Source organism: Mchenga conophoros, linkage group LG20 (assembly GCF_057382185.1).
Source record: "Mchenga conophoros isolate Kocher_MC1m ecotype Shallow Benthic linkage group LG20, M_conophoros_male_GT1.1, whole genome shotgun sequence".
Lineage (NCBI taxonomy): Eukaryota > Metazoa > Chordata > Actinopteri > Cichliformes > Cichlidae > Mchenga > Mchenga conophoros.
In genome coordinates this window covers 33,095,393-33,113,578 of record NC_140545.1, presented here as the reverse complement: position 1 = coordinate 33,113,578, position 18,186 = coordinate 33,095,393, and the positions used below count along the sequence as shown (strand labels likewise).

The following is an 18,186-nucleotide window of genomic DNA, read 5'->3' as shown; positions in this document are numbered from 1 at the left end:
AAAACAGACCAAAAAACACAGAAGCAAAGTACTAACACACCTAACATGGAGCCATACTGCGAGGCTAGTAAAATAAAGCAAAATACAAGGAATCAGATCTATAGAAGAAAAACAAACCACTGAGAGAAATTAGATTTCAAAACTGCAATAACTAAAACTAAAGATCATTAAAGAATAAAGTGAGAACATAGAGAATTAAACTAACAAGAAATAATTATTTAATAAATTAAAGATCATATTAAAAATCAAAGAGACTTAAAAACAGGAAACAATGGGAAATCAAACTGTGGCTGAAGCACAAAGAAACACAAAAAGCTAATCCTTAAACCATAAGTGTTCTAACTATGATTACAAAAGAGAAGAAATCCCCAACCTGAAAGCTATAAACTCCGTCTCCAAACAACAAAATTCACGGCATAAAAATGCCTCAAAGAGAGCGAACAAAGACGAGAGAGGAGATTTGAGGTAAACTGACGCCCGCTGAGACCTGGATTGTTAATGTAAGCGCAGGTGAGCGCAGGGAGTGGGGATAATCACACTAGAGTACAATAAGACACAGCCGTGCCTAATATTGTGGGTATACAGTGTTGTGCTCCAAACAGGTGGCCATTATCTGTCTGTGGTCAGTGTTTCCAGTGTCAACAAAGGTGTTCTTTAGCATACAGGCATTACAAGTTCTCTGCAGTGTGTGGCACCATTAACCTGTTAATTATTTACTGAACTGAAACAAAAATGAATGTATTAATATTAATAAAACAGTGTCCAAATTAATGAACCAGGATCTGCATCTGCTCACCTCAGCTTATGCTTCTCGAAGCCGGAGAGGATTAATAGTGGGAGAAGCATCGGCTAGTGAGAGGTTTCTATCTCTCACCAGCTGAGAAACGACTTCTATACTTGAAAAAAGGCAGTAGAGGCTGATCTGTCCCGTCACAGTACAACCGTGAAGTGTAAAAGGACACATGGGTAACTTCACTGTCAGTGCTTAACTGGAGAATCTCAGGAAATCTGCATGTGCCTCCAGACAATTCAGCGATGTTTTCTCTCTCGTTCCTTTAAAGCGTGATTTGATGCGATTGGTTTGAAATGGTTCCCACAGACCCTGCAGGCATTTAAACACCAAACTGATGATGGGATTTTTAACATCCGTGGTTTAAAATATAAAATGAAGTGATTTTTGTGAAAAGCTTGACATTTTGGGGTATTGGAGGATTTCTCAGATCAGTGAATATTCTGCAGGCTTCGTGTAATTGTCCATGTAATAAATCACTTTGAAGAAGTGAGTTTTGTGGACGTCTTTTCCTTTAATGACTCTGAGGCACTTTCTATTTTGTCTTAATCCTCTGACTGATGTTGAAAGTGAGTTGTGCACGCTCTATGGCATGCTCGTCTGACCTCAGAAACTCATCTGTTGGCAATTCGGCTGCTGTGCTAAATGAGAACGAGTGTTTTTGCTGTATTTGAAACACCTGTGCACCTGCTTATTTACGTGATTATCCAATCACCTAACCACGTGTGAGCAGTGCAGGGCATAGCCTCCAGCACCAGCTTGCAGGTTTTTCTTTTTCTCACTTTCTTTCCTCCCCGTGTATTTATATTTCCATGTTTCTGTGTCACTTCACAGGGGTAGCTTCTTGTCTTCCCACTAGACACCTAGCCGGCATACTCAGACATCTTTTAATCAGGCACCTGCACTAAGACTGGCTTTGGTTTTTTTAATCAACTCTCTGACAGATTGTGGTAGCAACATTCAGGCCCTGCTGATGGTTTCTGGCTTTGGTCCTCGTTGCTATTCCTTCTACTAACCTGCAATTCTTTGTGCACTCCAGATTCTCCAGCCAAACACAACCTACTTGTTCAGTCACTCAAAAGAACCTCTTCCTCTCTGCATCACTTTCCTTCTTCCGACTCTGTGAGAAACATCTGGTACATTCTTCAACTCCGTCAAAAACCCCAGAGCCTCGCCTGTGTTCTGCTTTCTTTTTGTTAACTTTGCCAGTTCCTGTTACAAAGCCGCCTCCTCGATGACCCATTTAGGGTTAGGGCTTCGTTTGTGTTGCTAAACAAGCACATGTTCATAGACTCTAGTTTTTTTCTTTCCAAGTGAAGTCCTAAATGTGTAGTTTTTCCTGTCACAAACTTTTCCATCTAAGCCAAATAGACAACAATTCCACAAAGAGGGTAAATGTTAACTGAGCTCCAGCCTTGACCGTAGCAGGTTGCCACGGACTTGTCCGATGTTAAGAGCCGAGCAGATTCTCATAATGTTCACTTTGCATCTGCAAACTAATTCAAATGGTAAAAACTGATAGATAACACCCACACATTGCTTTTATTGTTAAAATAATCTTGGTCAAACTCTGTGTCTAATACGTTATATCTGCCATTAGCATCACGAGGCATAAAGGACAATGGGAGAATTAGGTTGTTTGCTTTTCTTCATTATCTCGCTTCCCTCCTTCCTGTCACTCTTCACTGACAAGCAATCTGAAATGTAAAAAATCATTATCCTAAAAACAGTGGACTGGCACAGATGTTTTAAAAGTCCCTCTGAAGCTTGAAGTCTGTGTGCATTCACCAAAGTGTATCACAGCAGTGGCACCACTGATCTGAGACCTCTAATTAGCTCCCTGCGCTCTCAAACTCATAATGACCCTCATTTGTCAGGAAATGCGCAGCTTGTGAGTGATGCACGGGCAGAATGTGATTTAAGGTGAAGCAGACTCTGAAGGGGAGCATTTTGATGCCCGAACTCTCTCTTTTACACCGAAAAGATCAAAATTTAATTTGGACATGATCTCTCAGACAGGTCTTACTGAGGAGCAACTGGAGTGGCATGTATATGAAAAATGGATGCTAGCCACCCACTCGTTAAAGAAACCCATTATGAAGCCTCAAGCTGGGTGTTTCCACTGTCACTATTTTGATTTTGGTCTTTTAAAACTAGATTTTAGGGTGACTGAATGAGAAACCAAGGCCGTACCAAAGGCATGGCCTCCTTTAGCATCCTTTTTTGACTATGAAGGGAACTTTAATGTATAAAATAAACATTATGTCATATTCAGCAAGAGTTAAGAGTTCAATAAGTGTTTGCTGTGATCAGAGACAAGGCAGCTGAAGGCTCAAAGAAACACACTGATGTGACTTTAAATGGGCGACACGAGCAGAGGTGAAACTGGATCGCTAAGCTCAGATTTGATTCCAGCTGTTTATGGTGGTTGTACTTCTTCTCCTGTTAGCTTTTGAAGGTAAATATTTGTGGAGTGAATGCATTAATATGAGTAGCACAAGGAGAAACTTCACTTTAAGTTTGCTGTAAACACACCACATGACGTCTGTATAACCAAATGTCTTTTTTCATCCAGAACAGTCTCCCCCTGCTGGCCGTTAGGGAAAATGTAGCTTTAAAGCAAACTGCTGTTGCTTTGCATTTCCGAACCGAAGCTTCATCTACTTTTAAAAATATTACAGTTTTTAGCCATGACACAGCACTAGTTTTTTTTTTAAAGTTTGCAGGAATACCTTTTTCCCCTCACAAAAAAGGTATTTACCAAATTTGACTTCTATGATTTTAATACATTTTCTGTTTTTCTAGAAAACAATATCTTTTGCATTGGAAGATTTTATTTTAAGGTACTAAAAAGATAGACTTTATGTTATTGTTGAGTAAAATCATTATAGAGTATTAAAAAGTAGGCAACAATAATTGCAATAATAACATAATTTCCTTAGGGATTAATAAAGTATTATTAGACTGGTGAGCAGGCCACCAGTCTATGGCAGGAATAACAGGGACACAGACCAGTACATGCTAACATTTAGCAAAAAGGCTCTGGGTTTGAATCTGTTGGCATGTTCTCCCTGTGTCTGCATGGGTTCTCTGGTAACAACACTGTTGCAGATTTCCAGAGCCATGTCACTGTCCGTTTACTCCGCTGATGGTTTCTTTCACTTCCTGTATCTTGCACAGAAGAAATGTCCAGATAATCATGCAGATAACTGGTGGATGGAGCTGAGCAGGCAGAGAAACACGAGTATTGTTTGCAAATTAAGGAAACCCGAGAAAGACTTTTTAATGAAAATGTTGGAAAATAAAGAATGTTTATGAAAAAAGAAAAAGACTTTGCATCGTGTTGATGTTCTAAAATGTTCGTGTGAAATGTGCCTCACTAAACTACAGAAATACAAACAGCGAGAAGTAGCTGGAGCTGCCAGATTCATCTTTAAAAAACGCCGATTATCACAGAAAGAACTGAACGACTGAATAAAAGCAGAGATGCTTGCAGCAGTGCTGGAATTACACATGCTGTGAAGCACAAGTTTAAGGTACAAGAAAGCTTTATCCCATGTGGGGATAATAGATAAGCCATATGGTAAATGCTTTGCATGACTCATAAGCACTAAGTGAATATTATTTTGCATGAGACAAATCTGACAGGTTACCTTAAAATATTAAATAATTTTGCATATAGGAAGGATGTTTGGTTAATGCCTCCTGTCCTCTGTCTGTAAATGGTCTATGCTGGGGGTGAATGGTAAATGCATGCATTTGTATCCAAAGCATGCTTTGCTGTTTCACTCTCACTCACCATTTCACGGGCAGCTAAGTGACACCTGCCATGCAAGATGCAATCCATCAATCCGTCAGTTTGGAGGTCCTGCCCATGGACACTTTGTCATGCGTGCAGGAGAAGCTGAGGATCAAACCACCTGTGACTAATAGACCATCTGCTTTGCCTCCTCAGCCATGTATGCACTGGTAATTGTTTATGATAATTTGTTTGTTTTATTTCAATTCATTCTGCATAGTTTGCTGCTGGTTTGGAGACGCGGCTCACACTTTATTAATGGTGAAGCACTTTAACGATTTTTATTTTTTATCCTCATGTTGGAAACATCCGTATCAGTGAGTTTGACGGTAGCATGACTGTTGGTGCCAGACCAGCTGGTTTCCCGAGCTTTTCACCACGACAGTCTGTCCAGCTTACACACACTGGTGCATTAAAAATAAATATCAAGCGAGAGGGAGTTCTCAAGATGGAAATGCCAAATTGAAGAGACTACAGAGGTTAGAGCTGACAGAAGGGCTGTGGGACTCAGAGAACCACTCTTTAAAAGTGATCAGAAAGGCTTCTCGGGATTCACAACATGTCCAACCTTGAGGGAGAGCACCTATAAGACCACCTTTGGTTCCACTCCTGACAGCCAGGAGCAGAAATCTGCAGCTGCAGTAGGCACAGAAACTAAATATTGTATCCTGGTCTGATTATTTCCACTTTGTGCCGAGGCTGCAGACGGTAGCCTCAGAATTTGGTGACTGAAGCACAAATTAATGGTTTCAAACTGTCTTGTGTCAACAGTCTGGGCTGCAGCTGATAATGTATGATGTGGAAATATTTTCTTGGCAAACTCTGATCCTCTAATAACAATGAATCACGGTTGGATGGCTGCACAGTATCTATTATTGACCATGTCCGTCAAAGCTGGATTTTAATCAGGATAAAAAGGGTCCGGGGGGCCTTCAAACCCAAAAGATCAGAGAAGATTTACTGTGTTGTTTGGTTTTTCACGATTTATTATTGTACATTTTTTAAGAAATTTGACCAGGTCCTACTTGCAAATTCATTTCCCCCCTCAAACAGGTCTATCCCATAGGAGGTGTGTTACAACTGCTCACCTTTTGGCCTCTAGTTAAAAGAACATGATCTCAGTTTCCTGATCAGTTTGTTGGGCTGTTCAACACAACATGATATTTAGTAAGTTTGATAAAAGTCATGTTAAACTTTTATGCTTTTCTGTATAGTTTCTGGGATGCTTAGAACTCAAATTGCACTGCTGGAAATAGTTTATTTTGATGCACATGCTGTTGTTTTTTTGTTTTGTTTTGTTTTGTTTTGCAAATTTGCATTATAATATTTCTTTTCATCTTTCCTGCAGTACATAAAAATTGGTGTATCTCAAAAATAAAACTATGAAGACACTCAAAATAAATTTCTTGTGGTTGGAAACTATTTTGTGCAACTTCTTTGTATTTAAAGTTTTGAGGGATAAACCCGTTAAATTTCTCTAACTAGAAATATATGTAAAAAACAAAACAAAAACGACTTTCAATTTTTTTTGTAGTTTATTGCACTTTTTTTTTGCAATTTATGTCGTTACTATGGAGTTGATGCATACATATTATTAGAATTTGGGCTATATAAGTATAAATGGTCCCAAAAATGGGACTATAGCATGTAAAAATATAAAGATAAGCTCTGGTGGACTTGGTTCTATGGTAGGTCTTAAAGGCTTAAACAGGCGACAGTGAAAATGCTCATCTTGAGGCTTCACAGTGGGGCTTCACTCCAACCAACCAACCAATGGGTGAAGTCGCTGACCACACCCATTTTTTATACACAGTCTATCTAAATTGGAAAAAAGTAAAGCAGGCTTTGTCTTTTCACTCCGGTTACTTCTCAGTCAGACCTACGAGACATCACATCTGAAAATCTGACCTTTCATTAAACTGCTATAATTACACTACTAAAGGTCAAAAAGGAAAGCGGGTGTCCACCTTCTTTTTATTCACTCTTAAAGTCAGACCAGACTAAAATACTCAATGTCTCTGTGTTTTACATTTTATGGAAAACTTTGCAAAAAACTTTTATTTATGTAAATTGTGATAAGAAAGTATGATGAGAGTTTTGTCCTCACTGCAGAAACTCAGAAGCTGTATTTTTTTTAAAGGCTGTCAGAGACGGAGCTGTGACGATCTGGGATCTCTAATTAGCTCCCCTTAGTCGCAAACTCATAATGGGCATCATTTATCAAAAAAAATATTCAGAGAAATCTGTGTATGTCTAATATGCTGTGAAACAAAAACCAGAACACTCCGAGCTTTGAATTATACAGCACTGAGCCATTAAAAACCATTTGGGATTGTGAAACTTCATTTAGGAAATCTTCTTTATTCTCTGTTGATCCGAGTATTTAAATGTGTGAAATATGTGGGCTTACAGAACATTTAAGGACGTTTTCTAATAAATTGAAGCTACCTAATTAGAAAATGTTTTAAATAGTTTGGATTCTGTGTATTATCTCTGCGCTACTGGCAACAGCTACAGCATCATCTTTAAACTTCTAGAAGTTGTTAAACACCAAATACCAGCTGTGTATGCCTTTGCCCACATAAAACAAAACTTTGACATTTACAAAGGAAGAATATGTGGCTCGCATTCATATTTTCAACCATGAGTATGTTAAATAAGCAAGTTGATGATGATTTTTTCTGTGCTATAATAAAAAGTCTCGCCAAATCGTCTTGTGTGAACTTTTGTTTTGCCTTTCTCTGAAATTCCAAGCTGAGAGTTTGTTCCCCATCGTTTTTTTTTTAGTGTTTTCTTCCTTCAAAACTGAGATTGACAAATAAAACATCTTTCTTTTTCTCTACATCCTCAATGACTGTCTTAATTCGACAATTGTTGCACCTTCTTTGGATCTTTTCAATGGTGTGTAATAACTTGTGGTGGAATTTGAGTAAACCATGAAACAAGGGAACGTCTGCATCCATTTATTTCTTATGGCAGGGGTGTCAAACTCCAGGCCTCGAGGTTTTAGATGTGTCCTTGAGCCAGCACAGCTGATTTAAACGGCTAAATGACCTCCTCAACATGTCTTCTCCAGAGGCCTGGTAATGAACTAATCATTTGGTTCAGGTGTGTTGACCCAGGGTGAGATCTAAAGCCTGCAAGACACCGGCCCTCAAGACCTGGAGTTTGACACCCCTGTCTTAAGGTAAATGATGGCACAGTGGTGCAGTGGTCAGCTGGGGCCTTTCTGTGGCGAGGTTACATGTAGTCGTAGTGCCTGCGTGGGTGTCATCTAGGACTGAAAAGCCATGAGCGTTTATGTTAAGTTAACTGGTGATTGTGTGGTCGTCTCACTCACGGTGTGATCCCTGCAGTGGACCGTTGACCTGTCCAGGGTCTACTTTGCCTCTCGCACTATGACAGCTGGGAAAAGCTTTTGCCGTTAGTTATGTTTTACCTATAGAAGATCGTAGAATCTAGGCTATGGTGCAGTCTTGAGATCAGTCTTGACTGAGTCAGTCAGTCCCTATCTGGACCACCTGCAAAGGGAATTCCTCTCCATGGATTAAGTAGCTGGGATACCTGCACTCTATATGGCACATGTGGAGTCACCAAAAGGTGGTAAACGGGTGTGCTTCAGCCTAAATTTGGACTTTTTCCAAAAAAAACAATCATGCCTGTCCAAGTAGTTTAGTTCCCTAAAACCAAGCAAAGAGTAACTGGAACTAAAATATTGACACAAAAAAATGTGAACAACTCAGCTATGTGAAAAAATGCTCCTCATAACTGAACCCCCAGGTGAAAGTAGGAGGTCCAGTGTGATCTGTCAGACGTTTTAGTTCCTCAGCCATCAACATACTGAATTATAGTGTGAACTGTGGGAATCTTCTGCAGTGTGGTTGTGACAGTCATCCTTATGAGCTGAGTTTGGAGTCTGAATGAATCTTAAAGAAAAAGAAAGAACAGAAAACCGAGGCAGTCAATTTGCAGAAAGGAAGCTTCAAATGAACTTAACTGGATCTGCAGATATTTTGGATTGAATTTGGCTCTTTAAGCCCTCCTCTGCCCTGATGTGGAAACATGGCAGCTGATTAGTTTATTGAGGGCAGTGAAGCACAGAGAAGTAATTCACCAAAGAATTTTATTGCCTATTCTGCTCAGAGTTTATGGGATCTTTTCAATTAGTATGGTCACTGCTGTAAACAGACCAGTTGCTCTGTCTTGTCAGCTCTATGCATCACTGCCTCATTACAATCAGACAAATGCACTTTAAAGACCCTGATGCTAAAACAGAGGCTGCCTGTGAGGTTGGAGAGTGGCTGCTCCGGGACCAGCTGAGGATATTAGGAAATGGATATGGCTGAATTGCTGCCAAATAAATACACCTCCTTCAACAACTGATGCTAATGAAATCTTCTGGGATGAGTCTCACATTTTTTTTCCATTTCTTTTCTTGGTGCCAAAAAAATCCAATTAGAAAACCAAAAGTGAGTTAATCCCACCGACTCATACTGTCAGCATATCCAAATCCTGATATGTGTCATTGCACTGCGCCCTAGAGCTCCATTGTTGTCCAAAAACCCATCAACATCACACATCACGGAGACGTCGTTGCAGCAGGTGACACGTTCTTTCATTACCCGTCAATATCTTGTATTTTCTTTTGATCACACGTCACGCACAGCTTCTTTTTACTCTGATTCTTCACAAGCAGCTAAAATCAGAAACAGTACTGAAACAGGCACTTTCTCCAATCTAACACATATTTCATATATATAAGAAACATTAAAAATTAGTGCACCCTTTCTGGCTGCTCATCAGTGTGCAGTTTAAAGCTGACATAGCTGGCGTAGCTAATACTCTGCTGCCCGAGTCTTCTTTTTAATTTCATAGTCTGCAAACAAAATCAAATAAGACTTTTTCGCCATTGCCATATCTGTGTTTCAAAGCTGGACATGCTGCGACCGATTGCACATCCACACAGCTGCAGTAAGGCCACCCTGCAGCACGCTAGGCTTATTCTCCCTTTTGACTTTAACTAGAACCATAACTTACAAAATAAGGAGCATATTGTATTCAGTAAGATTTGAAACATGAAAATAATCACAAACGTTAATCAGGACGAACACTCACATGATCTGTAGCAATAGATCAAAGCTTGCTAGTACCTGGTTGGACACGATTTTACCTGCAGACACTCTGATCATAAAGGGATGGACATGTTCAGCAACAGTACACGGGTAGGCTGTGGCACTTAAGTGATCTTCAAGAGATCCAAAGTGTGTCAGGAAGATATCCCACTCCACCACCAGCAGCCTGAACCATTGATACAAAGCAAGATAGACGAATGCTTTCATGTTTACACCAAATTCTGACCCTATCATCCAAATGCTGTAGTAGGAATTGAAACTCATCGGACCAGGCAACATTTTTTATCTTCTATTTTCCCGTTTTGTTGAGTGTGTGTGAACTGAAGGAGGAGACAGGAGGGGGACCCAGTGTGGTGCTCTGTTGCTGTAACCCATCTGCTTTAAGGTTCAACATGTTGTGTGTCCAGAGATGCTCTTCTGCATACGTTGGCTGTAATGAGTCACTGTTGCCTTTCTATCAGCTCGAAGCATTCTAGCCCTTCTCCTCTGATTTCTGGCATCAATAAGGCCTTTTCACCCAGAGAACTGCTGCTCACTGGATATTTTCTCTTCTTCTGGACCGTTCTCTGTAAACCTTAGAGATGCTTGTGTGAGAAAATCCCAGCAGATAAGCAGTTTCTGAAATACTCAGACCAGCCCATCTGGCACCAACGACCACGTCACATTCAAAGTCACTGATGCTCAGTTTGAACATCAGCAGGTCGGCCGTGTCTGTGTATGCACTGAGTTGTTGCGAGCCAAACAGGTGCATCTTTTATATACAGTCTATGGTTCTTCTGTGTTGACAGCAACTAGTAATTACAGCCTAATTACCATATTACAGATTAGATGTAACACATGCAACGAAGGCATTGAAACCAACCTTGGCTATTTCCTTCAGTCCACCATGCTTCTGTGTTTTTATATATAATATCAACAACAATTGTACCAAAATCAAGTTTTCTGTTTTGCTTTTCTATTTATTCCAACAGCCAGCAAATGCACAATTAGTTACACTGTTACCTTATTTTAAAGCAATCAAAAACAGGTCTTGCTATTGTCTGTCATATTGTCATGACACGTGTGTCACTGTGTCCCTCATGCAAATAAAAATCATCATCCAGACTGTGGCTTGTTACTCTGAGAGGATAAAACGAGCCTGTGAAACTGCTGCTGAGTGTATGCAGAGAAGAACCCAGACAAAAATTATTTAAAAAACTGAGCGTAACCCTTTAACCTTTCCGCCCCAGACTGTGGCAAGACTGTAGTTTTACTTAAGAGCTCCTAAACATCTGTCTGAATGTGAAGCAGCTTCCTCTGCTCTGCTTTCTCTCGATGATAAACCCAAATGATGTCAGTCGAACTACTGCCGTAAAGACCGCTGAGTGCAAAGCCACCCAGTGTCTTAATGATCAAGGGGTCGTGGTTTTTGAGTGAAAGCACAGGACATTTAACATTTACTGCCTGAAGGCAGATTGAATGTGCATAAAAACGCTGAGTCCTTCACTGACAGTAGCCAGCTAAGTCGTTAACTCATATGGTGCATGCAAAATTACCTTAATGTGAGTGTAACATGTGCGCTGGTGGTGCGGAGGTAGGGCAGATTCGATAATAGGTTTAAAAGCACAACCCCGCAGGTCGTAATTATTTGCGGGACTGTCTGCCTGCACGCTGGATGTCCCGAAAACATCGCGCTGGTGTCACGGTGTTAAAAGCGCTCTTAGTAATGATGCCTCGCAATTAATTGGCTGATGATGAGGCTAGTTATGATGTAATCTCTCACACTCTCTCCTGCAAACAGCCAGCCCCCTCCCTTCTCCCTCGCTTTCTCTCACTCTCTCTCCCGTTTCCCCACCTCTTTCTCTGTCTTTCTCTCCTATCCTAACCAACATGGCCGCTAAGTCGGATGGAGCAGCGGTGTCTGTGGAAGATGACAACACGCCCAGGAGCCTCTCGGAGCCGGGGAACCCCGCCGCCCGGCCCCGCTGCACCGCCGCCGGCGGGAAGCCCTACACCCTGCTGGACTGCTGCTGGGTGCTCTGCGCCCTGCTCGTCTTTTTCTCCGACGGCGCGACCGACCTGTGGCTGGCTGCCGACTACTACCTGAGAGGCGAAAACTGGTGGTTCGGCTTGACGCTCGTCTTTGTCGTGGTGCCCTCGGCTGTCGTGCAGGTGCTGAGTTTCAGGTGGTTCGTGTACGACTACGCGGAGCTGAGCGGCGGGGAAGGAGGAGCAGCGAGCTGCAGCGGGAGCGGAACAGCGGCAGGCGGAGCAGCCGCGGCGGGAGACGGCACTCTAAGCACCAAGGACAGCGACCAGCGCGGCGGGAGCGCGGTGGCGGTGAACGCCGCGAATGTTACACCGGTGTACGCGTCCTCTGCCCCGCCAGCGACGGCGGGGAGAGTCGGGACCCCCTGGAGGTGCTGCACCGTCTGTATGTGGGTCTTTCAGACCGTGCTTCACGTCCTGCACCTGGGGCAAGTGTGGAGGTAGGACCGCTGGAGTGGCGTGGAGTACGAGAGGGGCGTGCTTGCGTGCATGTGCGCGCGTGTGTGTGTGCAAAGCGCACTTCTGTGTGCGTAATATGTGCGCTGGCAATGCGTTCTCAACGCTATCCTGCACGGAGATCTCCATGTGTGTGCCAGAAAGTGTGTCTGTGTGTTTAGGCTCTCGATGTGTGTGTGCGCGCGCGTCATCGCATGTGCATGTGTCCGAAATGTTCCCTCTCTCTTCCATGTGCAGAAATAAACGAAGACAGCGCGACTCCTTCCTCCAAAGCTGCCGTGTAGTACCCACGTTCACGCACAACTTTAAACAGTCGTAAAAAATGCGATGAGCTCCCCTGAACTGAACCTTTTGGTCCACCTGCCACTCCAGTCCCGCCTGTGACAGCAGCTGCACGGCTGCATACAGCTCCAACATGTAGTTTCTGCCCCCCGATGCCTCCGACTGTCATGGTCCTGATATGTTGACAGGAACATTATCAAGGCGCTGTGGTTTAGACCTCGCTGCTGCTCTCCTCTGGCTGCTTGTCATGTCAGTGATTTCCACACTGGATCTTTTCCCCCTTCTTTTACAAGCAGAGTAGTTTGGGATGGTTAAAATGTATGGGCTGAATCTTTAAACGAGCATTCCCACAACACATTTCAAACTGATTTCCTTTCCTGTTACATTAACTCTGTTAGACTTTACCCATCATGCACCAAAAGTCCATTTATGTTGAAAAATCTGGTTAACCAGTCAAAAGAAGTTTGAAAGTAAAAGTGAAAGATGAAACATAGATATTATACCAGAAAGAACTCTAAACCTCACATCCAACCTTGTTGTAGAATTTATATATTTTAAACACAGCATTTGATTGACTGTGTAGCTTCTCAGTCATCCAGCCCATGGTAGTCTTAGGAGTTTGGAGCATTAATAGTGGGAACAGCATCCACCAGGGTTTAAATACCTGGGAGTCTGCACGTTATTAGTTTTAGAACTGAAGAAGCCTCTTGGATCAGAGGTTAAACACCTTCACCAAACCTAAAGAAGTCGAGTCGCCTTCTTTGTAAACTCCTTTTTTCGACCAATCAGACAGCTACAGTTTTTTTCACTGTGGCTACACAGACTAGTTTTACAAAACAGCATTTTTTAAACTATAAAAAAATTATTTATAAATGTTCATATATCTGTATGTAAATCAAGTTTGGGGTTGGATCTCTTTGAGCGTTGGATGGTGAGCTTATTCGCACGTGCCTGGACAGTCAAAACCTGAAACATGGAGTCACACTGCCTCACAGGACGCTCCGGGTTACAGTCTGATGGTTGGCTGAGGAGTCTGCAGATGTGCTGAGAAAGAAGAGGTGTCTTTTCACTTTTAACTAAATTTAGAAGTGAAGGCGTGTCTTTTCACTGACCCGAAAAGACGTCTTTTCACCTCTCGCTCTTCAAATCTCGACGTACTCGAGACATCTGACAAAGTCGTCTTTTCAAGAAGTTTTTGCTGGGTGCAAAAGGGTTGACTCGAATATGAAAGTTTCACATAACCCAAATCTCTAGAAATGAAAGACTTTTTTTTTTGTTAGACAACGTGAAGCACTGTGTATATAATACATCAGACTCACACATGAAGTTGTGTGTTCATTTCAAATGTGAAAAAACATTATGAAACAAGTTTTTGTGAACGCTGCCAGAGTCAAAATGAAATATATTCTAATTACAACATAAGACATTTAGATGTTTACAAATTTATGTGTGGTGACAATTACAAAGTGCTGTAATCAAGTAACCCAGTTGTATTGCCACATATTTATCAAGTCAGGCAAAGTACAATAAATAAAAACAGTGACAAACAGATGAAAATACAAAAAACAATTACAAATAAATGTGTAGGGAAAAGTCTGAAAAAGACATAAAAGACATTTTCCTTCTTTAATGTTTTACAGATAATCATAAAACATCACAGATTAAACTCTGGACTCTTCAAACCTCTAAGCTGCTGATAACTGGACTAAAGCACCTTCCTGTAGCTCTGCCACAACCAGCTCAACCATTACCAGTTAGTAGAGTAGAAGGAACTTTTTTACTATAACATTTTAATTCAGTTCAGTTGAATTAAACTCGATTACACTCACGTAATTGCAGTCACCTCTAGGCACTGCATAATTAAGGTTATATTATTATATTGTAAGGTCCCTGGGCAAGATACTGAACCCAGGTTCCTTTAGATGCGATCGCTGGAGTGTGGATGTGTGTGGCTGTTGTGAAAAAGCACTTGTGTGAATGAGACATGCTGCTAAAAGTACTCTGAGTGCTCGAGTAAAAAAGCAGTAGATAAGCTCCAGTCCATTTATCGTGCGTCTCATTTGAGGTGCATGTCTCTCAAGCAGCCTTTTAAATATAGCATAATCCTTTACTTAATGCAGCACACCACAAAACACAAAAGTAAGTATGAAATACAGGAGCCAAAGAAAACCTGAAGTCAGTTCTTTTTTAGTGGTCAGACCACCAGGGCATCTGCTCCACCACCAAATCCATATGGCTCTGAAGCTCTATGGTGCCTCCTGCAGGTAGTGCGCCCACAGGAGGGAGAGCCCATGTTGCTTCTTTGGGCTGTGCCCGGCTGGACCCCACGTGCTAAGCCCCAGCTACCAGGCACTCTCCCTCAAACACCTCCCCCCAGGCGTGGCTACCTCGGTAACCCTCTCCTGGTACCTTGGTCCCTTTGTAATTTTACTCATCCTAGAGGTGTCTGAATGGCTCTCTTTCTGTTTTTTTTAAACATATGTTTCCACTGTCAGACCAACAGACCCAGAGCTATGTGAGCATGCAGCACAATTATTCTCAGTGCTTTGAGGGTCCGCCTGAGCATTAAGCCCGCATCAGTGTACAACTCTCAGCTCGAGGTCAACACAAAAACACGAAGCCAGCACCATTATCACAAGTTAATTGTTTACCATGTTGATTCTCAAGAAGGAGGTGCACTAAACTGTTAAAGTGAAACAAAAATCCTGCAGAAATTGCCTTGAAATACCAGCAGTCCTAACCCGCATGCTTCCCTCATAATTACTGCAGCCATTAGAGACGCCAGTCACACTAGGAAGTAATTATGGGTCATAATAACCCGCTTAACTGGTTACCAGTGGGATCTCTCTTTTTTTTAATAGTAGAACCTGTTTACCGACTCCAGAGCAACTCGTATCATCTGTTCCAAGAGCAGTAAGTAACACTGGCCAGATAAATCGAGGCGAATAAAAAGGAGAGACTGAAGGGAAAGCAAAGACCTGAGGGTGAAGCAAGTTACAGTCAAAACACCAGCTGGATCGAGACATGACTGAGATGATAGAAAAAATATCCTGAAGTCAGACCCAAGACTTGAATAGTGTAGTAAAAACCCAAAAAACATTTGTTTGCAACAAAGAAAGATTTAAAAGAAGCGCACAAACACTCGCTGCATTGTTCTACAGAAAAGCGTCTCAGTTGTGCAACAATGAAAAATGATATTTTCCAGCAACAATAAGGCTGACAATTCAACAGAGCAATTTTTTGCTTGTTCTTGTTGCATAATTTATTTCAGCTTTCAGGAAAACAAACTGAAATTTGTACACGACGAGCGGCCTGTGCCTTTGATTTACTCCCATATAACAAAAATCTGACACTTTGAAGAACCGGACCAGTGTCTTATTCAAAGACACATTTTATTGTGACTGCATAATTTCCAAAAAGATTGAAAATAGCTTCTTAGATTTTCACTGAGCAGAAAGGTCCGCTAACTCAGACGGGCCGACTGAATCATCCTTTAGGAGAGGGCGGTGGGCGGCAGCTCGCCTCCGAACCTCTGTAGACAAACACGGAAAAACACGAGATTAAATGGAGATTCACAGAACATCAACTATTTCAGGGGAAAAAAAGAGCATGCGGGAATTCATATGAGTATAATTACATGCAGACTCCGTAATGAAGCGCATTAATGAACAACAATAAGATGCTGAGAGCTGGAGAATGAGAATAAGTTGGTTTTAATGGGGTAGTTGCTGCCGGGAGAGTCGGGCTGGGCTCAGACTGTCGATGACTCGACTCTGACTGCAGGTTTACGTTTGAGAAGCTGAGATTTCTTCAAGGCGGAAGTGAATTCAAGATGTTTTCCCTCCAGTGTGATTATTAGGATTTGATTATTGCAGTATGAAACCTAACGTATGCCTGTGAAATGCATTTTGATAGAATGAAAGTCAACATCGCAGGCATTCTGGGGGAAAGCTGATGAAATTACACAGGCAGGCTGAAGTTTGGCTTTGGCAGCAGATAATAGGCCGCAAGTAACATTCATTGTCCAAATAACACACAGGAGCTCGCAGGTATTTGGGACATTTACACCAGTTTGCCTTTTCACTGCTCATTATGATTTCCTTCACTACACAAATGCAACTTTTATCTCTTTCTGTGAAAATGAAAGATTAAAAAACAGTCAGGTGAAAAATATTTGTTTATTGTCTTCATTGCCAGTGGTCAGATTTGAATGGATCGTGATATTGTTGTGATATTATTGTAGCGGTCTCAGAAAAAAAGATGTTAGAGTTTGTTTGGATGGTTGAATGTGCAAAGTGTCTGACAACCTGTTAGCTACACTCATAACCTCGATGACAGTCTGTACATTTGCCCGTTTTAGACCACTTATATAAATATGTGGAAAGGCAAGTTAGTGAGTTTGCAGCACACTGGAACACAGCATTAGCAGTTTAAGGGGGGAATCAGTAGGTACCTGCAGGATCATGTGGCACATATATGATTGATGACACCAAAGGGTGTGTCCACATGCACATACAGTGGGGCAAAAAAGTATTTAGTCAGCCACCGATTGTGCAAGTTCCCCCACTTAAAATGATGACAGAGGTCAGTAATTTGCACCAGAGGTACACTTCAACTGTGAGAGACAGAATGTGAAAAAAAATCCATGAATTCACATGGTAGGATTTGTAAAGAATTTATTCGTAAATCAGGGTGGAAAATAAGTATTTGGTCACCTCAAACAAGGAAAATCTCTGGCTCTCACAGACCTGTAACGTCTTCTGTAAGAAGCTTTTCTGTCCCCCACTCGTTACCTGTATGAATGGCACCTGTTTGAACTCATCATCTGTATAAAAGACACCTGTCCACAGCCTCAAACAGTCAGACTCCAAACTCCGCCATGGCCAAGACCAAAGAGCTTTCGAAGGACACCAGGAAAAGTATTGTAGACCTGCACCAGACTGGGAAGAGTGAATCTACAATAGGCAAGCAGCTTGGTGTGAAAAAATCAACTGTGGGAGCAATCATCAGAAAATGGAAGACATACAAGACCACTGATAATCTCCCTCGATCTGGGGCTCCACGCAAGATCTCATCCCGTGGGGTCAAAATGATCATGAGAACGGTGAGCAAAGATCCCAGAACCACACGGGGGGACCTGGTGAATGACCTGCAGAGAGCTGGGACCAAAGTAACAAAGGTCACCATCAGTAACACACTACAACGGCAGGGAATCAAATCCCGCAGTGCCAGACGTGTTCCGCTGCTGAAGCCAGTGCATGTCCAGGCCCGTCTGAAGTTTGCCAGAGAGCACATGGATGATACAGCAGAGGATTGGGAGAATGTCATGTGGTCAGATGAAACCAAAGTAGAACTTTTTGGTATAAACTCAACTCGTCGTGTTTGGAGGACGAAGAATACTGAGTTGCATCCCAAGAACACCATACCTACTGTGAAGCATGGGGGTGGAAACATCATGCTATGGGGCTGTTTTTCTGCCAAGGGGACAGGACGACTGATCCGTGTTAAGGACAGAATAAATGGGGCCATGTATCGCGAGATTTTGAGCCAAAACCTCCTTCCATCAGTGAGAACTTTGAAGATGAAACGAGGCTGGGTCTTCCAACATGACAATGATCCAAAACACACCGCCCGGGCAACAAAGGAGTGGCTCCGTAAGAAGCATTTGAAAGTCCTGGAGTGGCCTAGCCAGTCTCCAG

The 18,186-nt window shown here is 42.1% G+C and overlaps 1 protein-coding gene across 1 annotated transcript in view; it reads left to right on the top strand.

Annotated features, from left to right (window-relative positions):
- Window positions 1–11,590: 11,590 nt before the first annotated feature.
- xkr7b (XK, Kell blood group complex subunit-related family, member 7b) overlaps window positions 11,591–18,186 on the top strand; it is a 120,000-nt gene continuing 113,404 nt past the window's right edge. Inside the window, exon 1 of the mRNA XM_085259222.1 lies at window positions 11,591–12,189. Coding sequence (XP_085115348.1) covers window positions 11,591–12,189 — 599 coding nt within the window. The remainder of the gene's footprint in view (window positions 12,190–18,186) is intronic.